The sequence below is a fragment of the Pelodiscus sinensis genome, chromosome 25 (genome assembly GCF_052426305.1).
Source record: "Pelodiscus sinensis isolate ZL-2025 chromosome 25, ASM5242630v1, whole genome shotgun sequence".
NCBI lineage: Eukaryota > Metazoa > Chordata > Testudines > Trionychidae > Pelodiscus > Pelodiscus sinensis.
Genome location: NC_143076.1, coordinates 12,786,576 through 12,813,370, shown reverse-complemented (window position 1 = coordinate 12,813,370; position 26,795 = coordinate 12,786,576). Strand labels below are relative to the sequence as shown.

General features: G+C 50.4%; 1 protein-coding gene across 4 annotated transcripts in view; it reads right to left on the bottom strand.

Annotated features, from left to right (window-relative positions):
• Positions 1–26,795, bottom strand: part of KIRREL3 (kirre like nephrin family adhesion molecule 3) — a 782,703-nt gene that overhangs the window by 131,829 nt on the left and 624,079 nt on the right. For all 4 annotated transcript variants that reach the window (XM_075909300.2, XM_075909298.2, XM_075909299.2 and 1 more), the window contains one exon: positions 16,733–16,838. In XM_075909300.2, coding sequence (XP_075765415.1) covers positions 16,733–16,838 — 106 coding nt within the window. The remainder of the gene's footprint in view (positions 1–16,732; positions 16,839–26,795) is intronic.

The window sequence follows — 26,795 nt, the reverse complement described above, 5'->3', positions numbered from 1 at the left end:
GAGCCAGACAGCCCTGGAAACGTAGCCATGCCTGTGAGACCTCAGCGTGTTTTGCATTTATTTTAACTCCCACTCTAGCTGCATTGGCTTGTGTCAATACATTAAATGTCTTCCGTAGCTGCCGGGAAATGCCTGTGGGACCCGTCTCTGCTGCTGGTTCTCTTAGCTGCTGGCTGTGGCTGGCCAGCAATGCAGCAGAAGCGACAGCGCCTTGTGGGCGGAGTTCCAAGGGATGACATCACAGCATCCTGGCACCACACAGAAGGAAGACTCCGCCTACAGAGGAGGCGGAGCCAGACAGGACCACGGTTATTGTGTGGGACCTGGGAAGGCAGGAAGTGGCTCCGAGGGGCGGGACTGAGCTCTGGTATGCTGGTGTAAGTTGGACCTAGGTTCACGCTGGGATCTGGGTCTGAGGCCTTGTGCATGCTCAGGAAAGCCACAACAAGATGGGCTGCCTACCGCCCTGCTGACTGAGAGCTCCCCCTTCAGACTGCTGGGGGAGGAGGAGGGATTGGAGCATCTGCCATGTGTCCCTCCAAGGGTGCATCTACACTACAGAGAAGAATGAAGCTGCCTCTGCCAGGGTTCAAATTAGTGGGTCTAGTGAAGACAGCTGATTCGAAGGGAGAGGGGCACTCCGGGTGATGCTGGTAACCCTGTTTTCCCGAGGAGTAAGAGAGGTCAAAGGAAGAGTGTTCTTCCTTCGACTTCCTGCCGTGCAGACAGCGCCAAAAACCGAGTTAAGCTACTTCGACTTCAGCTATGCAATCAACGTAGCTGAAGTTGAGTAGCTTAATTCGGCTTTGTCCTGTAGTGTGGACGTACCCCAAGGAAACTGAGCAGCAGATGCTCAGCGCTGGCTTTCTAGGTGCTGCAGGGCCACAGCACTGGGGGTCCCAATGCGCCGCCATGCACACGGCATCGCTTACATGAAATACTGTACACTGTTCTACACGCCACCCAGGAAGAGCAAGGCAAATGTCTCTGCACCCTCTCATGCCCGGCACTGACTCTAGCAAACATCTGTGAAAGAGGACTGGTGGCAGACAGTCAGACCTGATCCACAATGGTGCCCCAAAGCTACTGTTTCCCTGCCCAGGCCTTTCTTCTAGATATAATGGGCTTGCTTCTCATTTACCTGAGTGCGCCAACCATTGTTCTGGCAATGTAAAGGGCTCTCTCAGGGAGGTAAGCCACCAGTGCACTAGGGAGGCAGTATGGCCTAGTGGATGAAACACTAGCCTTCACTTGGGAGACCTGCTGCTGTGTGACCTTGGGCAAGGGTCCGTGCCTCAGTTTTTCCATCTGTAAAATGGGGCTAGCGATGACCTCACTGTCTAAAGCACTTTACGCAAGCAGTGAAAAGAGGCTTTACATGAAAATAATCCCCCCGACAGCTGCTCTCTTCTCTGAGCAATGCTTATGCCATGGCAGTTCCTAACCCATGGTAGCATTCTTGTCTGGAGCAGCGACTAAGGAATTTCTGGTCTGGGCCTTCCTAACTAGCTGGCCAGGAGTGTGGGCATGTGTGGGAACTGCAGGGGAAAGCCTAAAGATCACTTGCCACGTATGCCGGTGTCCTGCCAAGTCACGGGCAGAACACAGATGTGGAAGTGGCACAATCAGGTGTGGCCACTCCGAGGACTCTCCCTCTAGATCTGCACCGGATTAAAAGCCAGGTCCCTCTAGCTTAGACATTGGTTCTGGGGCTGAAATCTGCAGCGCTGGTAGCCACAGTCAGTGCTGTCTTCCCTGCATTTCCATGTGGCTAAGTTTGGGTATTTTCTCTTTGTGTTTCATGCAGATGCCCTGCCCTGAAAAGCCAGCTGTTCTGGTGATTACATTTTAATGTCTCAAGCTGGGAGTTTGCATTTCGGCAACACTCTCAGACGCGTTAGCAGTTAAACAGACACAACCAGCTTTGAAATGAATGCACTACTAAGACAAATGGGCGTGCGTGTGAAGTTCATACTTCTCCCAGGCTATGTCTAGACTACAGGATTTTATCAGAAAAAGGTACGCAAATTACTTTTTTCAGAAAAAGCTTTTTCGAAATTTGGCCCATCTACAGTTTACGTATGTAAACCTCATTCTACGAGGAATAACGCCTTTTTGTCGACAGAGTTCTGTCGATAGAAGGCGTTATTGCATCTACACTGTCCTTTGTGTCCACACTGTTATGTCGACAAAGTGGCTTGCTTTGTCAACAGAACTGGATGTAGTCTCGACGCTCTTTGTCAACAGAACTGGATGTAGTCTCGACGCTCTTTGTCGACAGAAATTTTGTCGACAGTATCTGTCGACAAAACTTCTGTCAACAAAACCTTGTGGTCTAGACGTACCCTTGGTGCTGCCGGGAGTAGTGCTGATGAGTCATGAGGGAGCCAGTAATGTACCAAAGCCTCACACTTTGCTGAAGACAGAAGGGGGAGAATTTTCATGCTACTGACAGGACCAGGTCCTGTCCCTGGGCGGCCATTGAACCGGTCGTGCTTTCTGGGTCCTTCCAATTTTGGTTTTGTCATCCTGGCCTAACTCCCTGCTGCAGTTTCAATGGGATTGTCTTCATCGCTTCCTGTCCTAACCCGTTGCCGGGCGCTGCAGTGCGCTGCAGGGTAACTGCTGCACTCCACGGACGAGAGAGCTGCCTTTCAGCAGCAGGGGAAATCCCTCTCTCCATTCTCGTATTTTCTGAGGTGCTAGGCCCCCAGAACGCCTGCTGACATTGGTGGAAGCAGTGGGTGCTGCGTCTCTCCTCCCCGCGCGAGAGAGAATGTCATTTTGAAAGGTCTTGGGTCGCCTTGGGCCTGAGCAGCACTACAGAAGTGTGAGCAAGCGCAATATTTATTATTGCCCTGCCAGTGCCAACTCCCCAACCCTTCCCCAAAATCATAATCCGCATCACAAGCCAAAAGGCTGAGGGACTCTGCCTCCTGCAATATTAAACCTGCCCATTTCATTCCGTCACTTTAAAGATTCTCTTTCTCACTGTGAGTGATAAATAATAACAGCAAAAAAACCACCCCACAGACACACAACTGACATCAAAAGCCAGGGGAAGATTGGTAAACAGAAAGATCTGAGGAGAGCAAAGAGGAGGCTTGGTTTCGAGTCAGTTCACGTAGCTCTGACTTCTGTTGCTTCCCATTAATTTTACCCACTATCACAGGTGGTGGAACAACGACGGCAGCTAATTACTCTCTCTCTTCTCTTGTTTGCTTGGAGCAAAATAAACTAGCTAAATTCCAAACCCTCCCCTACCCCCAACCCCAGGCCTGCCCGTCGAGGGACTGTAACACGTGGGGACTGCACTGGAGGACGCTCGGTTAAGTAATTTAATGCACTCGTGTGCTTGCTGCCTGGACTTGCTGGAGTCGCCATTTCTCATCGTCTCTCCATGCTGCTCCTCCCAAGGCTTCTCACTATTCCCTCCCAGGCCCAGCAGCCGATCTCTCACTAGCCACCCGGCTTCCTCCTGGGACTTTATCCTCCAACACGGAGTCGATGCTGGAAATTCAGGGGATGCCACCAAAGCAGCCCACAGGGGAGTAACGGCCTGTTTCAATTTCCCTGGAGGTGAGTGGAAATCCACGGATTTCAAGGGGAGCTGGATTGTTCCCTAAATGGTGCTGCGCTAAAGCCAACAGAGGGGTGATCGTGCGGGTGACAGCTTAGGCATCCAAAAGAGTCCCTGTTCGGCATCCATCTGAAAGAAGGATGCCGGGGGGAGCCAGTGAAATTGGGGGCTTTGTGTATGGGGGGAGTTGGATGTGGTGTCTTGGGAGCATGAGGATCAGTTAGAACCCTCACTTATCCCCCACGCCCCGCAAAGATTTCGTTACAGTGAAAGAAGAATTGAAAAGGAAGCATCTGAAGCAGGCACTGCCCCACTCCCGAGGGTGGGGCGCTGGGATTCGGACGCTGCTCCGAGAGCTCACACCTTGCCAAGGGGAGCGGCAGGGCAGCCTGCAAGGTGCTGACTAGCTAGGGCGGGCGTAGCGCACTGGGGTCTGGCTACGCTGCAGTCGGGAGGCAGCAATGCAGCCAGCTTTGATCTTGGCCGGCCTCCTGAGGGCAGGCCAGGCAGGCCCCTGGCTACCTGCCTGAACATCTGTGAGTGAGTCGGAGCACTGCCTGTCCACCGGGTACGTCCCCACGGCATCTGGGTGCGTGCTGCCCAGCTGAGATGACAATGGCCAGGGGCTGCGCTGGCTAGGCTAGCCCAGCCCAGCCCAGCCCAGCCCAGCCCAGCCCAGCCCAAGCCGCCCTCTGCACCTTCCACCCTCCACTGCTATTTTATCTGCTCAGTGTGGCAAGTTCTCTCCAGCTGCAATGCAGACCTGCCCTGCGTGTGACGGCTAAGGCCGGGCTGCGGGGACCTCTAGCTCCAGGTGCTGTAGCTATTAGCAGTGGCAGCCTCCCGATCTCCCTGCATCTGGCCCAGAGGGGGATACTTGGCACACATGGAGCAGCAAGGTACCTAGCACTAAGGTAACCACGTCCATCCCCCGTTCTGTCACCTGCTCTCAGGCTACCAGAGGAGGGGCCCACAGGGCTTACCACAAAGGGCTTATCCCATCTGGGCAGGATCTGCCTCTTTACTTAGAGTTGGTCTTGTTCCTTCGGGAGCCTGGCTTCTCTCGCTGGGCTGCGAGGGGAGGAGCTTGTGTGCCCCTTCTGCAGCTCCAGAAATAAGGAGCCAACCTTGCTGCTCGCCAGCCCCTTCCCCTTGGCACTGGTCTGTGTTAGCCGCGCAGGGCTCTCCAGAACGCTGTGCTGGCCATGCTGCGTGCCAGGGCAGAGCCAGCCCCTCCTGGTCAGTCACGCCACACCAAGCAGGATGCATGAAGCTATTAAGCACTCGGGCCTGTTTCCTTCGCTCAAGCTGGGTGGGCTGAAAGGGCCAAATTGGTTGGGTTTGGTCTCACGCTGCTGCGCTGCATTGCGGCATGCGGAGTGCAAGCACAAGGCGCCCTCAGGGGCTGGCGGCCACAGGGAGCGCTGGCCCTTGGCAGGCCCCAAGGTGTGTTTTGGAAGGAGCCCAGCAATCCCGCCCACGCAGTATAGCGCCTCTTTAATCCTTCCGGCAGGCCAGCAGCGTCAGGAGACAGGGGCTCGACAGCTCTGGGGAGCGACAGCTTGTGCTTGTGCACAGCTTCCCCAGGCAGCCCTGCCAAAATGCCAGCCCCGATGACCAGGACTGGCCTTACCATGAGGCGAACTGAGGTGGCCACCTCAGGTGCTAGAGTTGGAGGAGGGAGGGGACGCCACGAGGACCCAGAGGGTAGAAAATTGTGTCTGCTGCTGGTGCAGATGTATTCCCTCTGCTCTAGATGCACAGAGATGGGGCAGTGCTGTGCTGGAGGAAGGAGGGCACAAGAGACATAACAGGCAGGCATGGGGGCATCATTTGAGCTCCCTGCCTCAGGTGCCAAAATGTTGTGGGTCAGCCCTGCCGATGACCCAGTCTCTCCTGTGGTGGCGTGAGGCCTCCAGGTTAAGGAGCTGGGCTTATATTCATGGGACCTTAGTTCAGGTCCCAGCTGCACTACAAACTTCTTAGGAGACCCTGGGCATGAGCCTGCATGTTTACAAAGGGTGCATGTCTCCAGGAAGGTGCTTACAACAACCCATGGGTACCAAGCCTCCAAGCCCATCATGGAGTCTCCTGGAATTAACGATTAGTCCTTAATTAAAGATTAGGTCATGTGATGTAAAATGTAATGTTCTCAGACTACCCAGTGACATTGTAAAAAGTGTCTGTGACTGGAAGGGTGTGTGTGTGTATGCAACAACGGGATATGTGTGAGTGTCCTTTTCTGTGCAAGCTGAGGGGGGCACGAGTAGGCAGGCTGCAGGGGTGAGGCGTTCACAAGCATGTGCCGACATTTGTGAGTGCAGGTATGTATGCAGGGCGAGGCTGCATGTCACATGCCCGGTGTGTCACAAAGCATGCGCTCAGCTGTGTTTGTGACCTCATCACGCTCAGAGAATGTCGACACTGGCTGTGCAATACAAAGGAGGTGACAGCTTGCACAGGCTAGTCATGGCAAAGACCACAGCGCTGAGGCTGCAGTGGATCCCTGCCCAGAAAAAGGTATTTGTATTGTGCAGACATTTCCCTCTGCATCCAAAGTTTTCAGACAAACATATTGGAGGTGTACAAAAGAAATGTTGGCCGCAGACCAAGACCTGATATATCTATCAGAGGATGAGAGACGCCCCATAACATAAAACAAAACAGCTCTGTCCCCTGGAGAAAAAAAAAATAGCTCTTCTTCCATCTGATCCTAGCTTGATTTTATTGATTTATTTCAAAGGACAGGATGCTAGTTCTCTCTGGTCTCAGGTCTTTCATGACTCCTAAGGAGTCTTGCATATCCTCTGCAGCCCAGGTCCATTTTTTCTCAGGGAGATTGAATTACACAGGCCACAGGGTCCTGGTGACTGTGGGATTTCACCCAACCACTGATTTCATATTCACCTGTTTTCTAACACTACCACGGGTTCTCTCTGCATCCCAAGGCTTTACATACATTTCATCCCTTAAAATGGTTTCCCTTCTAGGGCGGCGGCAAGGTTCAGAAAGCTTGCTTGTTTGTACTTCCCAGGCTCACAGTTCTGAGTGCATGAACTGCTCAGATAAAGTCTGCTGACTTTTGTAATAAGAAAACATCACTCTCTTCCTCTTTATATTGTGAGCCCTGGAAAACCTTTTCTCCCTGGGTTTGTCTAGACTACAGGATTTTGTCAACAAAAGTTGCCTTTTGTTGACAAAACTATATCTGCGTCTACACTACCACCGCGTTCTAACGCGGCAGTTTTCTAGATGGCGGTAAACCTTGTTTTACGAGGAATAGTGCCTTTTTTTGAAAGTACTCTTTCGAAAACAGGCGCTATTGCATGCAAACTGCTTTTCTGAAAGAGAGTGTCTACACTCTCTTTCGAAAAAGCGGCTTGCTTTTTTGACAGAACTGGTTGTAGTCTCGACGCTCTTTTTCGACAGAGGCTTTGTCAACTGTATCTGTCGCCAAAGCCTCTGTTGAAACAGGTGTGCAGTCTAGACTGTGCTTGGCTGATGATCACATGACTCATCCCCATTTACGCGCCTGCAAAGCATGTCTACCTCTGTGCAAAGTAAAGCTGTTAAATTGAGATGAATCAACTAATCCAATAGTCGATGCAATTTGCATCGACTATTCGATTAGTCAATAAGGGCACCTCTCCGAGGGGGGAAGGGAAGCGACTAGTCGAGTATACGCTTATCAAGTAGGCGACTAGTCAACTAGTCACTTACATCCCTAGTGCAAAGGGGTATTTTCAGCCACCACTGGAACCAGGCTACGTGTCAAGGACTGCTGTGTGTGAAGTGCCACCTCACAAGCACTGGCTTGGCGCTTGCTGAAAATGTTGCCCCTCTAAGGAGTCTCAGATTGGACACTCAAAAGAGCAATTGCTTTTGAAAATCTTGGCCACTGAGATAAAGCCACAGTCCTGACTGCTTACCATCAGTAACCATCCCATAATGCCATCACCCCAGGATCCTTGTCATATTCCAGTTTGGTAAGTACCTCTTGCCTGCCTATTTCTCCCTGCAGTTTTAAAGGCTTTATTCTTCTTCACACCCTCTCCTGCACTGCTGTGCCCTGCCCTGCCAGCTGCGGTGTTCCACTCCAGAGATGGCCGCATTTCAACAGAGGAGAGCACTGACCTTTCTGCGGAGTGTGCCAAGTGCTTTGGGATTCTTATGCACGAAACCGAAAAGCCCTAAATTAATCATAGCTGGGGGATGAAGGTGGAATGGTGGCAAAATCCCCTTAGTTTGTGACTGTGGCGAGAAACAAAGCACTGAGTGATGTTAATCCATTAAGGGAGCTTTAGAAACTCACACAAATGAAGTGTTCACATTTTTCAGGCTCTTAAAAAAGACCCAAAACAAAACAATTTTCTGTGGAAAAATACAACCCACGAAAAGAGCAATTCGTTTCTGTAAAATGTCGATATGCCAGGGCTCACAGACGGCTTGGCAGGGTGTGTGAGAGACAGAGAGCTTTGCAGAGCAGCAGGGAGGGTGAAAGGACAAATGGTACGGAGGTGGGAGAGGGAAAGGGAAAGCAATGGAGCTAGGAAGCAGTGCTACCACTGCAGGGACAACTGGGCGGAGGCAGGAGTGTGGCAGAGTGTGATATTGAGACACAACACCGATTGAAGACAGAGGGACAGCTCTTTGTGTTGTTACAAGAGAGCAAACCTGCCTCAAGACCTGGGAGAGCCCCTTTCTGGGAGGGGAATCCTTAATTAAAGCTCCTATACCACACACCCATGCTGTGGCCAGTGCAGAGGGCATAGCCAGAGGAAAGGGGACATGGGCAGGTAACCATTGGGAGACAATGCAAATTAGAGCAGCCCTCAGGCACTGAGGTGCAAAGGTGTCACCAAGCTATTTCAACACCCCCTTCTAAGCTGGAGCCCAGAGAAAGGATAGATCAAGCAGACTTGAGCTCTGGGGCTGTCTGGCTTTAGCAAATGTTTTGTCACTCAGGGCGTATCTACACTACAGAGTTTTTTCGAAAACACAGCCGTTTTTTCCAAAAAAACTTGAGTTATGTCCACACTACAATTGCGTTCTTTCGAAAGAAGATCGAAAGAGCAGAGGGATTTTTCCAGCATTGGTAAACCTTTTTCTACGAGGAAGAAGCCTTTTTTTGAAGAGCTAGTTCGGAAAAAGGCGTGTGTGGACGGGGAAGAGGGTTTTCTGTCGAAAGAAGAGCAAAGAGGAAAAAGCACAGGTGCTCTGGTGGCCACTCCGTTCATAGTAATCAAAGCTTAAATGCGAAATAGTGTCCATTCAGGCTACATCTACACTGCAGCTTTTGCTGCAAGAGCCTCTGCAAATGAAGCAAAGACTAGCATATTGGTGTGCTTCATTTGCATAATTTATTCAGAGCCATTTTTGCGCGAGGGTTTTTTTGCGCAAAAACAAGCAGTGTGGACATCTTCTTTTTACACAAAAACCCCTGTTCCTGCAAGATCGGTATACCTCCTTTTTGGGGCATTAGGATCTTGTGGAAAAAGGGGTTTTTGCACAAAAAGAAAACATCCACACTGCTTGGTTTTGCTCAAACCCAGCTACGAATACATTATGCAAATGAAGCACAACAATATGCTAATCCACACTTCATTTGCATAGGCTCCCATGGCAAAAGCCGCAGTGTAGACGCTAGCTTTCAAAAAAGCAGATCACTTTTTCAAAGCGCTTTTGCAGTGTGGACGCTCTCTTTCAGACGTTTTCCCGGAAGATCTCTCCCAGAAAAGCTTTTTCCGAAAGAAGCCTGCAGTCTAGACATAGCCCCGGTTGAGGTGGGTTGTTTTCCTTTGACTGTGTGAGAATCCTTGATGGTGTAATATATCCTGGGAAAGTTTGCCAAAGCTTTTTTCCCAGCTCAGTACATGCTGCTTCAACATCATCTTTTTTGTATCACACATATGAAAACAGAGCAATTTGTATCTTTGACATGAACTGACTTCTCAAATTAATAACTCTTCTTTGGAAGCAGGAATGCAATTATTGCTTTATTGCGTGGATGGCAAGATTTCCAGCCAGCAGGAATAGCTGCTACGAGCACACTCAATTGCGCTAATTAAGCTGTAAAGTCTAACAGGCGGTAGGTCATGATAACCTGTCCCCGGAGGTGCTGCTCTGTGACTATGAACTGGTTTTGTTGTAAAAGTATAAAAGATGGTGCGACTGTGTGTAACACACCGAGTCAGGAGTGACGAGTAGCTGATTACAGCTGCGAATACAAAAGCCACTGCCATGCTTGAGGACCCACAAAGGGAAGAGAGGTTGTCTGGCGCAGGGTTCTCAAGCTTCTTCATTCCTGGATCTTTTAGAAATCGTATATATAGTTGAATTCTGTATAATCAGTTTTCAGTCTGTGTCATTCATGGGATCGTTAGACATAGTCCATGGATCCTCTGCAGACTGCAGGTTGAGAACCACTGGTTGAGTGGGTAGGGCACTGGAAGGGGTGTTGGGAGACCTGAGTTTTGCTCCTGGGTGTCTTTGTCGTCACCTGTTTGTGTGCCTCTGCTTCCGCGCCCACCCTTTGTGTACTGAGACTGTAAGCTCCTTGGGGCATTTCTCTCCAGCAGAGCAATTCCTAGATTGTTAGAGGATACGGTGATCATACAGCGGGGGTGGGAAATAATTTTTGCAGGGTGGCCACATGACTAATTTTAGTATGTGGTCACGGGCCGGGGTCCCGGAAGGGGCGGGGCCTCAGGTGGAAGGGGCAGGGCCCTCTTCGTGCTGCATCCCCTGACGGGGGAGGAGACTGCGCGCTCCCCGCCCCCAGGCCAATCGGGGTCTGGGGGTGGGGGAGCTCAGGAAGTCTCTCGCCACCCCGCTCTGGCAGGGGCATGTGGCAATTAAAGAGAAACTGCCAGTCATTTTGAACAGCTGGTGGTTCCCTCTAGGTGCCGTGCGCCCCTGGCGGGATGAGGAGACTGCGCACACCCCCATCTCCAGGCCAATCGGGATCTGGAAGTGGGGGAGTGCATGAAGTCATTCGTTGTTCAAAACGGCTGGCAGTTCCCTCCACGTTGCTGCCAGCCGCTTTGAACAGCAAATGACTTCGCGCTCTCCACCTCTCCCAGGTCGCAATTGGCCTGGGAGCAGGGGAGCGGCAGGGTGGGCTGAGGGCAGGATCCAGCAGCTTGGCAGGCCAGATCCAGCCCGTGGGCCATATCTTGCCCGCCTCTGCCATACAGTCTGCCCATCTTGAAAGGAGAAGCCCTGGGCCTTCCCTGAATTAATATTTTGTTTGAATTAGAGCAGATCTTTCAGAAAAAAAAATCCAAACTCGATTTAAAAATGACCAGGGGTGAGGAACCCTCCACAACCCTTGGTAATTTGTTCCTATGGTTAATTACCCCCCTGTTAGAATTCTCTACCTTAGTTCCCTGCGGAATTTACGCGGCTTTCACATCCAGCCATGGGATCGCGTTAGACGTTTGTCTGCTAGACTCAGACTTCAGTTCTCCAGGTAGTGCTTATAAACTATGAACAAATCACACCGTAAGCTTCCCTCTGGCAAACTAAATGGATCGCGCTCCTGCAGTCTATCACTGAAGGCAGGTTTTCTAATCCTTTAGTCATTCCCATGGCTCTTCACTAACCCTGCTGCAATTTATCAAGCTCTGTCTTGAATTGTGGACCCCAGACCTGGATGCAGGGCCGCTGCACTGCAAATAAACAGTGTCCCTAAAGCAGAAGGTGGGCCAAGTAGTTAGAGCAGTAGCCTAGAACCTCAGTTCAAGCCGGACCCTACCCCGGATATCGTGTCTGACCTTGGACTTTCCCATCTGTAAAATGGGGATAATAGCACAAAGTTATCTCACCAGGGGGTTGTGAGAATATACACTAAAGATTATGCACTGCATTGTGATCTATGGAAATGCTAGGCATTATTATAACAACAGAGCCAGCACATGTGTCTAAGTTTAAGGCTCTTGTTACTAACCCATCCTCACTCTTCTAGTGGACAAAGGCAGCAAATTTAAAACCAAGGTAGTGGCACTGGAAGTGTTTGGAGTGGGGCTGCACCCCCTTTACACCTAACCAGAACTGGGGCTGGTTATCAGGACCCCAGCGGCCCCCGGGGCCAGCAGTGGTACCCCCCAAGCATGGGGCTGGCATATGAGTAGGACCTGGGGTTGGCAGCAGAGCCCCTGAGGCAGCTGGGGGGCCAGCAGCTGGGACCCTAGGTGGCAGGGGTACAGGGCCGGTAGCAGGAACCCACCGTGGCAGGGGTAAAACCTGGGATGTTGCCCTACTTTCTGCACCTATGAACCAGGGAAAGGAAACACTGCTTTGCAGGATTAGCTGGTGGATCGCTCTGCTGCAAGATAGATGTGAGGCTGAGATTTCTGTCCCTCTATCTACTGCAGCTGGCAACCCAGGGAGCTCAGGGACAATGAGATTTATTGGTCAGTTCTGTCCTGCATGGGCATGCACTCCACCCTGTCTATACACATCCTGTCCTAACCGGCAGGATGGGGGATTCTGTGAGTGGGCTGCCCTACCCTGGTTCCAACGTCCTGCTCAGGAAAGTAGAAACCAGTGTCCATTTGGCATAGTGTGTCTCTCAAGCTACTGGAATCAAGACTCCAACCAAGAGTTCTCGGTGATCTGTAAGCATCAGCTCTGCTAGGGGACCAGAAAGAAGTCATGCCTACAACACTTGTGAAGTCCAGTTGGATCTCTGAGATTAAATTAATCTCAGCTGTGAGTTTATAGCTCTTACAGTATGTCTGATCAACTTGGGGATACACACGAGTCAAACCACAGCTTCTGGGCTGGTTTGCAGAAGGACACGCAGAGAATGGATGAGTACTGTATGGTAATCTATAGGCGGGGCGATGGCATTTTTGAGGAACTCAGAATGTTAGAGCCAGGGACCAGATTGGAAACAAAAAGATGGTACCCGCAATGCCTGCTTGTGTCATGATGCTAAAACAAGTGACCACCGGGAGCAGGTCTTGATAGTATAATTGGTTCTCTCCTTTCTCATATGCCTTGCTCGTCAACGAAGTAGTTAATGACGCCACTATCACATAACAAACATCCAGCAGCACCTCAGAATTACAAATACCAGAGTTACAAGCTAATCACTCAACCGCCCACCTTCTTTGGAACCAGAAGTACACAGACAGGCCGCAGCAGAGACAAAGAAAAGACCAAGGCAACACAGTACAGTAATGTGGCAAAGACAAACCACTACAATGTCAAGGGAAAGCAGCATGTTTTATTCAGAGTTACAACCGACCTCCATTCCTGAGGTGTTTGTAACTCTGAGGTTTTACAGTATGTCACGTCACACCTGGAAACACTGTACTGTAATTAGTCATTGGCTAATTCTCCCATCACGTCAGGGGTAAGGCAGGGAGATATTGTTCTACAGAAGAGGAAATTAAGACAGGAAGGTGAAAGGACTTGCTCAACATCACCTTGTTACGAGCTGGGTTAGAACCGAGACGAGAGCCTCTTATTTCTCCAGCCTGGGCACACTCCACTGGTCATGCTGCCCCACTCCGGCCATTTAAATCAGCCCCACTGGGATTCAGTGTTAATTCTCAGCTGGAACAAATGGGTCGGCTCACCCTTCTTTCAAAGCCATTGTTGCAGACTGTCTGGCAAGCATCACTGCACCACTATGCATTCAGTCACATTGTGAGCATTTTCTATCCAGTCATAAGGTTTTATATGTGAACTAAAAAACTTAAATTCTGAGGTGTAAGATGGACCCTTTGAGAAAAATGACCCAGGCTATTTAGCCAGCCTGATCCCGATTTTCACAAACATTAATTAATTTACCACGAAGGGCACATCTATACAGCAGGGCTGTAACTTGAGCTACGTCAATTGTGTAGCATAAGTCGAAATAGCTTATTTCAGCTTTTGGCACTGTCTACACAGTAGGAAGTCGGAGTTAGAGCACTCTTCCTCTCTTCCCTCACTCCTTGTGAAATGAGGGTTACAGCAGTTGGAGTAAGAAGTTCTCCAGCTCAACATCATTTCAACATTATGTGGAAATAACTACTTGTTGTGTAGATGCAGAATATGTTATTTCAGAATAACATCAGTTATTCTGAAACTAGCCAATTAGCCCATCTTAAGACGCGATTTTTAGGTCTCTCCTCCACATCGGTCTTCTCTCCTGAGCCTCCGGTCTCTCGCTCCATCTCTCTCTCTCTCTCTCTTTCTCGCTCCTCCTTCTACTGCCTCCCGCCCCCTCTCTCTCAGCTCTCCTCCATCTCCTGCCTCTCTCTCTGTCTCTCTCTTTCTCTTCTCCTCTATACACGACCGTTTGGGCTCCACACAACCCCTGCTGCAAACGGCCACTTGTGCCGCTTGCTCCCCTGCGGTGGCCTGGCTGAGCGGCGCAGAAGTCAGCAGAGCACCAAGGTGAGAGGCAAAGAACATGACTCAGGCAACAGCGCCGCCCAGAGGGAACAGCCAGCATTTCAGCGTTACAGAGTCACAGACACTGGGCTACTATATATATGATAACACGCTATGTCGACATAGCCTAACTGACCCCCTAAAGGAGAGTATTATTTCTATCCAGGCATTCACAAACTTTTCTGGCCAGTGATCCTACATTCTGCGACCTTCTCCATCTGGTTATATCTGGCCAAGATTCTCCCCACATGTGAAGGGCAGTCATGGGTTTTGCGAGTTGGGAAACTTCTGATGCCAATTTGTCTAAAACTGGTCATGAAACAGGGTCAGATTTAACAAATCCCCTGAAAGAAATATTTTTGGGAAAGTTTGTAAATGGTCAAAGTGTTTTGATGTTTTTGGTTGGTTGAGTTGAAATGACTTTCTACTTCTAAATGTTAGTACATTTACATTTAAAAAAGGTTTTAAAAAGTCAAAATAAAAATGCAACATTTTGGAACTGAAATGATCAAAACAAAAGGGTTTTCTAGTTTGTTGATTTGTGAAAATATTTGAGATTTTTGATTATTTGTCCCAGTTTGGGATGCAAAAAACCTGTTGAAATTCAAAAAAACTTTCAGGACAGGAAAAACATTTCCTGCTCAGCTCCACTCTTGAGTAAACCCATAGCCTCTGTTCTTGACCCCCAGTTTGGGAACCCTCTACTCTAAGACAGCGGTTCTTAACTTTTCCACACTACAATATTCCTTTCAGCAGTCTGATTTGTTCTGCATACCTTCACATTTCACCAAACCTAAAAACTACTTGCTTATAAATTCAGACATAAAATACAAAAGTGTCACAATATGCTATTACTGAAAAATTGCTTATTTTCTCATTTTCACCATATAATTATAAATCAAATGGAATGTAATTATTGTACTTACATTTCAGTGTATAATATAAACAAGTAATTGTATGACATTTTAGTTTGTACCGACTTCACTAGTGCTTTTATGTAGCTTACTGTAAAACTAGGTGAATATCTAGATCGACTGATGTACCCCCCAGAACAGAGCTGGGCAACATACGGCCCACGGGCTGGATCTGACCCACCAAGCCACTAGATCTGGCCCGTGGACCACTCTGCTGGGACCCTCAGGCATGCAGCTGCCACGTCCATGTGGCTCTCTGCTATACAGGTGGGCAGAGGCTTTGTGTGATCTCCCCACCCCCAGCCCAATCTTCAGCTCCTATTGGCTGGAAACAACGGGCCAATAGGAACTGATCCCAGACAATCTCTCCAGAGAATGGTCTGGAGTAGGGGGCAGCACAAGCCTCTTCCCCCTCCTGGAGCTAAGAGCCATGTGGAGGAAACAGTCTGCAGTTTAAAGTGATGTGGATCTGGAGGAGGCAGGGAGCCCAGCTTGCCTTGGGGGTGCTGCAGGGCGGCTCGCCAGGACGCTCTTAGGTAAGCGTCTCCCAGCTAGAGCCTGCCTCTGTCACCCCAGCCCCTTCTGCACCCCAACTCTGCCCCAAGCCACCATACATACCCTCTGTGCCCCCTGCCCCAGGTCACAACTCCCTCCCAGGCCCTGTGCCCCCTCCCACGCCCCTCCCCCAGGCCAGAATCCTCTCCTGCACCCAAACACCCTCCCAGACTCTGCAGCCCATTCCCCTGCCCCAGGTCACCACCCAAACCCCCTGCAGTCTGCACCCCCTTTTTCCCCTTTCTCCCAGGTCACAATTCCTCCCAGACTTTGCACCTCCTCCTAGAGCCCCTCCCCCAGGCCAGAATCCTCTCTTGTACCCACACTCCCTCCCTGACCCTACACCCCAATCCCCTGACCCAGGTCACAACCCCCTCCTTCGCCCAAACTCCTTCTCAGACCTCACACTGTCTCCTGCACCCCAGTCCCTTTACCCCATGCACCCTTCTGCAGCCAACCCCCACCCTAGACCCCCACTGCCCCTCCACAGAAAAGTGCAGCCCTTGACCATCTTCCAAACTCTTGAAGTGGCCCCCCACCAAAAATTATTGCCCACTCCTACACTAGAAGACCTCTAGGTACCCCCTGGGTGAGAACCACTGCTCTGTGCTATGTGGTGACTAATGAATCTGTATTTTGCCATATACTTTTCCGATCAGACAACCTCTGCCATGGGCACCAGCAGCGAGATGAAGTTGTAACTTCCAAAATGTAAAAGCCTCTGGAAAAACTCAACAAGCTCTTCCATGATAGACTGTCTGTGTTTTGCTAGTTGTGTCCCTAAACATATGGTTCTGCTACCATGCGGACAGGGCTCTAATCCCCTCTGTCAAGGCAGGGAACCTCGGACCAAGGAGTTGGTGTGTCCTGCAGCCATCCGTGGCTGAGGCAAAGATGGAGGCTGTTCACATCCAACATCACCATCAAGGGATTGTGGCTGGAGCACCAGAGAGCATTGCTCACCCAGGAGGAGGAAGGGGCATATAGGAGTAGGCCCATGCTATTCCAGTGGGAACTCTGTACCCCAGCTAATCCATTGCAAGCTCTGTGCAGGTGGGTCAATGTCCAGCCTGGAAGTGACAGCAAAGCCTCCCCATGCCAATCACAAGAGCGGGTCTCCAGCCTGTTAACAAACACAGCCACAGCTTCAACTGCACTCTAGCAAGCTATAGGAAGCAACTCCCTATGGGCAGGCAGCAGCACACACTGTTCAACATGAGCAGCGCTCCAGCAGGGGGCAGTGTTGAACATGTACCATCGTGAACAGAGGGCAGCTCCTTGCAGGCAGTCTTACCTGTACTGGGTTGCCGCTGGGTTCGCCTTGGCAGAGCAGTGAAACTTCACCGTGTTGTCCTCAAGCACTGGCTGGGGCTCTACGGACAGGTTGACGAGAGGAGGGTCTGCAAGGAGACATTGACAATCCATCAGGTGTCACGTGGGTAACTAGTTCACGGCCGCGGATTGGGCATCATGTAGCTATGGCCACGCCTTCTGCGGGAGGGCGTGGATGCTAACTGGCAGGAACATGACTCACGTGACTGATTTAACCCTTTCACACCAGAGCCTCAAGACCTCAAGGCGCTTGCTGAAGCCATGTGCTCTTCGGGCCACAGCAGAGATTGGGGGGTTGGAGTCACTGGTTCTATTCCCAACTCTACCACTGCTTTGCTGTGCAGGTCTTGGGATCTCACTCCCAAATTTATATGGGGGCCTTACACCCACACCACGGCTCTTGGGACGTCCTTTCTTTGCTCCAAGAGTCAGAGGGACCAAGGAGCCTTTACCAGGTTCTGTGCCTGCCTGGAGAGCAGCTCAGGGCTGAAGAGGCGGGTGGAGCAAGTGCTGGCAAAAGCAGGCGCATCCTCTGAGTTCAAGGAGGCTGGTGTGAAAGGCAGCGGAGGAGGCATTTACAGCCCTGGGGTAAGCTCACAAGCACACTTGATTCCTCTCAGGGACTCACATACAGTAATTACTCATTTAACATGTGCCCGCTTAACACATTTTTGCAATAGCATGATTTTTTTTTAGGGAATGTTTTTGAATAACATGACCGTCCCCGAAATAACACGGAAATAATCAAGTGGCGGACTACTTCGCGCGGCGGTATACGTTGGTGAAAACAGTGGTAATACGCATGAGCGGATGAATACACATGGTCACAGCGCTCCTCCATTCACTCATGTGTTTATCTTTGTGTTTTAACAAACCGTGGCGACTTGTGTTGCTAGTTATCTTGTGTTGCTAGATATTTAATGTTGACGTTGACGACCCAGCACCAACAAAAAATTGACTTTGCCACCACCACCTGAAATGCAACCCCCAGCTTTTCCATTATTTTTAATGGGAAAATTGACCCCGCATTGCACATTTTCACTTAGCACGAACATTTTCAGAAACACATCTATAGTGTTAAATGAGGGATTACTGTATTATCAGTAGCAGTAGGAGCTTGGGGCCCCATTGCGCAAGGGGCTGTACAAATATATTGTTTGAGACCATTCTTGCCCTGAAGTGCTGACAGTCTAAACAGACGGGACAGAGGGAGGAAACAGAACCGAGTTGGGAATCACTTTTCTGAAGTCCCACAGAGCCCAGGTCTTGGCAGTCCCCAGCGTAGCCGCTGGTTCACACTGTAGCCCTGGCTTGTCTGTGGCTGGACTTCACCTCCTACTTCTGGCTGAGCGGGATGTACCTGAGGGACCCTCCCCAAACAGGCTGGCTCTTAGCAATGTCTCCCTCAAATGTTTCCTCCATGTCTCTCTCTTCACACCCTGCTCCGCTGTTCAGAGGCTCTCAGCAAAAGGATCCCAAATAGGTAGGCTCTTACATACACACACTCGGATGATGTCACCAGTCCATCTGTCTGCAGCACTCACAGATCACTCCGCACCATTTGCTCTCACCCTGAGAGGTGATGCACGACCCTCATGGGACCACCCAGCCACTGGAAGCCCAATTCAAGCCTGGCATTTTTCTCCCTCGTTTTCTGCTCTCCTGGGGTGTGTCTAAACTACATGGCTCCGTCGATGGAGCCATGTAGATTAGGCTGATCGGCGGAGAGAAATGAAGCCGTGATTTAAATAATCGCAGCTTCATTTAAATTTAAATGGCTGCCGCACTCTGCCGACCAGCTGATGATCAGCTGTTTGTCGGCAGATCGGGGCAGTCTGGATGTGCCGCGGTCGACAAAGAAGCCTTTGTCGACCGGCACAGGTATGCCTCGTGAAACCAGGTTTATCTGCGCCTATCGACAAAGGGTTCCTTGTTGACCAAGGTGCGTCCAAACTGCCCCGATCTGCCGACAAACAGCTGATCATCAGCTGGTTGGCAGAGAGCGGCAGCCATTTAAATTTAAATGAAGCCGCGATTATTTAAATCACAGCTTCATTTCCCTCCGCCAATCAGCCTAATCTACATGGCTCCATCGACGGAGCCATAAAGTTTAGACATACCCCTGGTGTCCTTTTCTCTTTTCTCCTCCCTGGCTTTTGGCCCTGTCTGTTCTCTGGACAAACCCTGAGACAGAGGCATTAGCAGAGGGTACTGGCCCCTGGCTTTGGAGGCTAGTCCTCCAGGGATCATCCCAGCTGGAGACCCCTCAAGATAAAGAGCTGAAAGACAGAGAAGAAACTGGAACCATCCAGCACTAAGTGGCATGGCCACCACTCCCAGCGCAGCGCTTATCCTCATGCACACACACCCTGCTATCCCCGAGATAGGCACAAACTCCACACTCCCCAGCTCACACAGACCCACACAAACACCAGCATATGCGCAGCTCTCGCTCCAACACAAACACACAAAACCAACCATGTGCTCCGAACATACAGCCACACACTACTGGCTCCTAGGAATACTGTGCATCGCACAATACACACACACACCGCCCCCACGAGGCAGCAAGCCAGTCTGAGGATGTGTTGCTCTTCTAGAGCTGCTGAGCTGTTCTCTATGCATAATGCCCCCCACCCTCACCCAGTGCCCCCTCTGTACCTGCAGGGAGGGGGGAGGGAGGGCTGCCTGGAGGAGGAGATCAAACCCCTATTGGATTTGTTATTGCAGAGATCAAACCCCTACTGGATTTGTGCTCTGCAACAGCATCCTGATGGCCACAAAAGAACCAGGGCCACCCACAGCCCCGGAGCATTCCGGACGACCCAGAGTCAACGCTAATTCTGCGGCTTCCATGTTTTCCCACGACCATGCCGCACGGGACAGCTACTCCTGTTCTGGCTCACACCCTCCCTCCAGGGCCACTGGGCTGACAGCTGGTTTTCAGAGCTGTTGAGCAACTGCTGGCCCCATGGGTTTTCCCTGGAGTTCTGCAAGTCAAGGCCGGGGGTTTCTGCATGGCCATGCGGGATGGGGACTTACCCCAGGGAGGCTGTCAGTGATCTGGGGTGAGACCAATGCTCTCGCATCGTTCCTGTTAATAACTTACGGACTGTCCCAACAATCAGCTCAGGAGCCAGCCGCGGGACTGGCTAGCCTGATTTCATCCCCAAAGCGAATGGCTCAGGACTGTTACAGCCCTTTGGTCCCCCAGCCCCGGAGCCTTCAGGGAGAAGCTGGGAGGCAGGCCTCATTCTCCCCATTGTACACACAGGGACACTCAGACCCAGGACTGGGAACGTGGCTTGTGCAAGTGCTCACGGCGGCGGGCACCGAACCCAGGAGGCCTCGGGCTCATTAGGACCATCCTGCTGCCACCACCATTCCCAAGATTAGAGCCCCAGAGATAGAAGGCTGCGATTTATCCCCAAATTGGGAAACATGCAGCAGCAGCTGGCTGGCTCTCCCTTCATTGTCTCATTAATAGGCCCCACGCTTGACTTGGGAGAACCAGCCCTTGGGGCTTTTGGTCTCCAGGGCCCATTCGGCGGTCAGCCTCTCTGTGTCGAAGGCCAATGATGTACCAGTGCATGCCACGGGGCTGGGGGGCTGAGTTAGACCCTTGGATGGAGGTGACAAGCCAACCCCATAGCCGATAGATACTGGCCTGAACCCTTCTACCTTGAGGGCCTTCACCGTGGCCTAGGAGGGAACGTCAAGCTTTTATTGGCAGAAGACTTTGTGAGACAGAGGCCTTGGCCCAAGATGTGGGGCATGAACCTGCTCAGGAACTAAGGATCTTCACAAACCTTCCCACCTTCCACGCTAGGTGCAAAGCACAATTCTTTACCCTGCATTCTCTAAGGTTAGCATGGAGCACTTACTGTATACCCAACCCTTCCAAAAGAAAGCACTCCCCGGCGCATTCTCGCCCCCCCACCTTGCCGGGAAGAGGATGAGAGAACAAGCACCTGACAGACATGTCGACACAACACTTATGGCACGCAGGCCCCGCTATTCCATGGGAGCTGGGCACCTATATATATTTGAGGCTCTCGGCCTCAGATGCGGCACATGATGGGATAAAGTGGGGTAAGAACCTACACAGATTAGAACAGAAAAATCATCTTATTAGTGAGATGGGTCTCCTCTGACAGTGACATCGCTTTGCATTCCTTTAGTGCCTTTCCTCCTGAACGCGCCAGGAGCACTTTCCACACCACACTGCTGTGCTGCAGGGCACCCAATCAAATCCCCATGCGGGGCGGGAGTTCTTAAATCTGCCACGATTTAATACACTCACATGCCCAGACATTGGCATTTCACATCAAAAAATAAAGGGAGGTTTGTGACTCCCATTTAAGGGAATAAACTTTTTTGCTTCAAAATGTTCCTGTCTCATATTGCACTCTGAGATGATGATTCTTTTGGGTGCATCTATTACCTTGAAAGTGCCATTTATTCTCTTTCATCAGCCTAATCATCCCTGCCAAGTCCTAACTGGTGTCACAGACCTTTCTGCTCTTTAGAGTGATGCTCACTTTATTTTTCCTTTTACATGATATGCATCTAAAACACTTACTGCCAAACAAAATTCAGAAGGGAGGTGAAAGAAAAGAAAGGAAAAAAAGAGAGAAAAAGAAAACATAAAAGAAAGATTGTTTCCACAAGGGGTTGGACATGTCCATGGCTACGGACTATCCAGAGTTATCATCGTTAATGAGTTTTAAACCAATCTCTAAGCCCAATGACCTAGCTAAGCCCCTAAACATTCTTCTGCACACCACAGTTGGGGGACTTCTGGACAAAAGGAACGTTGGTTCTGACCCACTTGAGCATGTCCTAAGTTGCGTGGTGAAAGATTTATAGACATTGGCTTTATCACCAAGTCTTCTAGGAAGCCAAAGCATTTCCCAGTGGGATGTCCTCGTGTGACGGCGAGTTGGGGTTCCCCCAAATCTTGCCCCGTAGCAGCAAGAACAGACTCCGCCAGTCGTAGAATAGAGAGGGGTTTATTGTTCCTTCAGGATACAGCACAGCACATATGTGATGTGGCTACAGGGGCCAGGGCACCTCAGACCCTAAGGTTAGAGTCCATCGTTCCTAGGCCTCCAGCTTAGCCTCTTCTCTCCATACTTCCCAGACAACAACTGCCTCCCCCAGCCTGGTGTTGGTCTCCTCCTTTCTCCCTTTGTCTCTCTTCCTGGGAGGCTGAGCCTGGGGTCTGAGTGAGTCCGTGAGAACCACTCACATGTGGGTGAGTCAGTGAGAATCACATCCCAGCGCAGGGGGACCCCGGGTTACAGAGCAGACAGCCCCCCCACTACGTCAAACCTCGTTTTCACTGGGTCTCTGTAATATTGTCTGCTAATGTCTGGGCTGCAGAGAGGATGTGGGAAGTACTCTAGTCCCAGTGAAAGGCTTCCCTTTAGTTCACAAGATGGAGGCTTACGGCTGAAGAAGCAGCACTGGCCCAGCACTGGTTTACAGAACATGGATTCCTTACACTGCGATCTCAGTCTAAAAGTTTCCCCTAGGAATACAAAAGGGGCACGCGACTCCGAGCTCAGCAAGGGTGAGGGTCAATTGGCCCTAGGAGGGTACAGCTGCCTTTGCGAAGAGGCAGGTCCAAAGGGGGGTTTCCACCCAGGAGAGATGGGGATGCTGGGACAGGCATGGCCAGGGAGTCAGTTCTTGTGTGTGCTTTGAGGCCTCCACTGGGGTTAAGAAATCAGCCCTCAGGTGACCAAACTGCTACCATCGGTGCTGATTCCTCATTCTCTACTTGTTTTCCCTCCAGCTAAAACCAGGGTTTCTCCCTCTGCCCTAGTGGAGAGCTGTGCAGGAGCTCTTGGGCGGCACTGTGTTTGCGGGGGGCAGTAGCAGTGATGTTGCCGGAGGGGAGGTACCTCAGAAGGCATGGCTGAGGGACAGCTGGGACTCTCAAAGCAGCCCATGGGATTTGGAGGCCAGGATCCTATCACAGTTAATGAGAACTGGACGCTGAAATTCCCACGTCCCAGTGTGGTGGCTGCCCTTCCGGCTGACACACTGGGAGCTGATCTGGGGACTTGGAGAGCTAAAAGCATGAGCCGCTAGGGGTTGAGCTAAAGAGTCAAGACTCTACCGCTCGGGCTGTAACAGACGCGTGTCAGCAGAGGGGTTCCTGTGACACCCACTCACCAACAGTTACCCCAGCGTTTGTGACTCCGTAATTCACCAGTGGCCTGCTGACATAGGTGTAGAGGGAGGCGTTGGTATTAATCTCACATTGCGTCTGAGGCATGGAGAGAGTAAAACCTGGCGTATTCCTCACCCTGTAGAGACGTGCCGGGCATAAGGAGCTTCCCCCTTGTCCCATCGCCATGCTTGTGCTCCCTCACACAAGAGGCAGAGGAATCTAGATTTTCCAACGTTTCTCCCATATGGTTCAAGCCCTGAGCCTGGAAGAGTCCAGAGCAGAATAACTGTCTCCTGGTTGCAGGCCTGTCAAGGCTGTTCCCTCCTCTGGGACAATAAATGCACAAGTGGGGTCCCGCAAAAGCACCCCAAACCTGATCTCTACAGGCTGTGGTACCAAAACTTCCCCCCAAAATGCTAATACCCAGATTTTGGGGACTATATGCTGCCACCACCCAAGTATTCCAAGAAAAATGGGAAATCTCCAATTTTCACTTGGAAATCTCCTCCCTAAAACCTCCGGGGTACCTCAAGCTCTTTTCCCCAAAGAGCTTGAAAAAGAAAAGAGAAAATACAAGCTGCAATCTCTGGTAACTGCCCCCTAGTCAAAGGCATGCAGATACCCACAGACAGATTTTCCAGGACACAGAAATGAACTAATACCAGATTAATAAAAAAAAAAGTATCAAACTTTTATTATCAAAACAATACCATAGTTGCAAGCATAATAAAGTGGCCAAATGACAATGAGCCACCAATTAATCTAGATACTCAGGGAGATCCCTTGGGCTCAGGACTTACTTATAAAAGGAAAAACACTTTTAAAGAGAGAGAGAAAAAACCACACACTTTGAACAGCTCAGACATCAATTCCACATCCCCAAACAAAACAACAAAACCTGATGTGTTAACTAACTTTGACCTACTTACACATTTTGAGGAGACTTTTCTTGGAGAGAGATAGGCCTTCCCATCTCCCTGTTACTTGGAAGAGACTGCTCTGACTCAGACAGTTTGAAATCCCTACCTGCATTGTTATTGGCTGACCAGATACCTGGCTAGGTTAACCCCTTAGTCCCCAGGTGCTGGCCAGCCCTCATGGTTATGACAAGGCCCATTGGCGTAGCCAAACCAGACAGGCACAGATTTGTATATGATGGTGAGCTGAGGATCCATCTGCAGATTTGCACGTGTGCATGTGAAGAATACATTGGTGGTGAAAGATACCAGCTAGGGTATGTCTACACTGCAAAGTTAATTCGAATTAACAGACGTTAATTCGAATTAACTTTGATAGGTGCTACACATGCAAACCGCTAGTTCAAACTTAATTCGAACTAGCGGAGCGCTTAATTCGAACTAGGTAAACCTCATTCTACGAGGACTAATGCCTAGTTCGAATTAAGTAGTTCGAATTAAGGGCTGTGTAGCCATTTAATTCGAACTAGTGGGAGGCTAGCCCTCCCCAGCTTGCCCTGGTGGCCACTCTGGGCACCACCAGGGAAACTCGTCTGCCCCCCTCCCGGCCCCAGAGCCCTTAAAGGGGCACGGGCTGGCTACGGTGCCCATGACAGGTGCAAGCCTGCCAGCACCCAGCCAGCAGACCCTGCACCTGGCACGGAACGAACCAGCCACCCGCTGCCACCCAGCCCTCCGCCTCTTCCCGGGACCAGGCTGGCGGCTTCCAGGAGCCTGCCCGGGGCCGCAAGAGGCGGGCGCCCACCTGGTCTAGTGCAGACATCGTGGACCTCATCCACGACCTCCGCACTAGGCACAGGAAAGTGGCCATCTAGGGCAGGATAGCTGCCAGCCTGGCCACCCAGGAGCAGGTGTGCATGAAAATCAAGGTGGTCCCGTGAGACCCCCGACCCTGAGCTTAGAACGGCCATACTGGGTCAGACCAAAGGTCCATCTAGCCCAGTAGCTTGTCTGCCGACAGCGGCCAACACCAGCTACCCCGGAGGGGATGGACCGAAGACAATGACCAAGCCATTTGTCTCATGCCATCCATCTCCAGCCTTCCAAAACAGAGGCCAGGGACACCATTTCTATCCCCTGGCTAATAGCACTCCATGGACCCAGCCTCCATGAATTTATCTAACTTCTCTTTAAACTCTGTTATAGTTCTAGCCTTCACAGCCTCCTGCAGCAAGGAGTTCCACAGGCTGACTATTTGCTTTGTGAAGAAGAACTTTCTGTTATTAGTTTGAAGCCTGCTACCCATTCATTTCATTTGGTGTCCTCTAGTTCTTCTATTATGGGAACTAATGAAGAACTTTTCTTTATGCACCCTCTCCACACCACTCGTGCTTTTATAGACCTCTATCATATGCCCCTTCCGTCTCCTCTTTTCTAAGCTGGAAAGTCCCAGTCTCTTTAGCCTCTCTTCATATGGGACCTGTTCCAAACCCCTGATCATTTTAGTTGCCCTCCCCTCTCCCACCCTCTCTTCCCCTCTCCCACCTCCTTTTCCCAGTCTCCCCGAGTTTTGTTCAATAAAGAGAGTTTCTATTTTTGAACACACGTGTCCTTTATTTTGTACATCAGGAAGGGGGGCTAGGGAGGGTTAAGTGGAAGGAGGTGACGGAGGAATGGGGTACAAGGCCCCGATGGGGAGGACTGGGGTGGCTCTGCGGGCTCCTCGGGGTGGAAGCTCTCCTGCAGCCCTCCAATTGACCCCCTCCCCGGATGGTAGCTTGCGGCAAGTGCAGCCAGGCTGATGGCCGAGTGCTGTGATGTGCCGAGTATGGGCATTCGGGGCATTCCAAGACAGAACTGCTTTGCTGTCCCTCATCGAGTTAGACAAGCGAGCAGGGAACCCCTGAGTACTGTCTGTCCGGGGTGGAGGTCGGGACCCTTTAAGCACAGCCCTCGGCTAGCCCGAGACAGCAGCTCCACGCTCTAAGTCCTAATCTGATGCCCTGCCGGCACTGCTTCCGGCCATCCTTAACCTCGGTTCAGGGTCCACTCAATGTGGACATGCTAGTTCGAATTAGCAAAATGCTAATTCGAACTAGTTTTTAGGTCTAGATGCACTAGTTCAAATTAGCTTAGTTCGAATTAACTAATTCGAATTAAGTTAGTTCGAATTAGTGCTGTAGTGTAGACATACCCCTAGATAGTACAAACAAAAAACAGGACTATAGCACTTTAAAGACTAACAAGATGGTTTATTAGGTGATGAGCTTTCGTGGGCCAAACCTACTTCCTCAGATCAAACAGTGGAAGAAAATTGGCATGACCATATATACCAAAGGATACAATCAAAAAAATGAACACACATGAAAAGGACAAATCAAATTTCAGAACAGAAGGAGGATGGGGGGGGGGGGAGGTAAATGTCTGTGAGCTAATGATATTAGAGGTGATAACTGGGGAAGCTATCTTTGTAATGGGTAAGATAATTAATGTCTTTGTTAAGACCTAGGCGTAAAGTGTCAAATTGAAGCATGAATGACAGTTCAGAGGATTCTCTTTCAAGTCTGGTGTTAAAATGTCTTTGAAGCAGGATGCCAGATGTTTTTTGTTTCAGCTAGACCAGACTAACACAGCGACATTTCTATCAGCTAGATAGTAGTTGGCTACTCCCCAATCTTGTTGGAAAACATGCTTTTAGTCATGATCTCATTTTGCCATACGGATGATCAAAGAAACTCATAATTTGCTGATCAGTAATGGTATGGCAAAGTGCACCTAGCAGTGTTATGTGTGAAGTTATAAACCTAAACTGAGATCATGACTAAAAGCATATTTTCTAGAGAAGTCTGGGGAGTGACCAAAGTAGTTACTTCAGAGGTTAAGCTAATGCCTCAGCCACATCGTTACCTGCTAAGTAGCTATTCTTT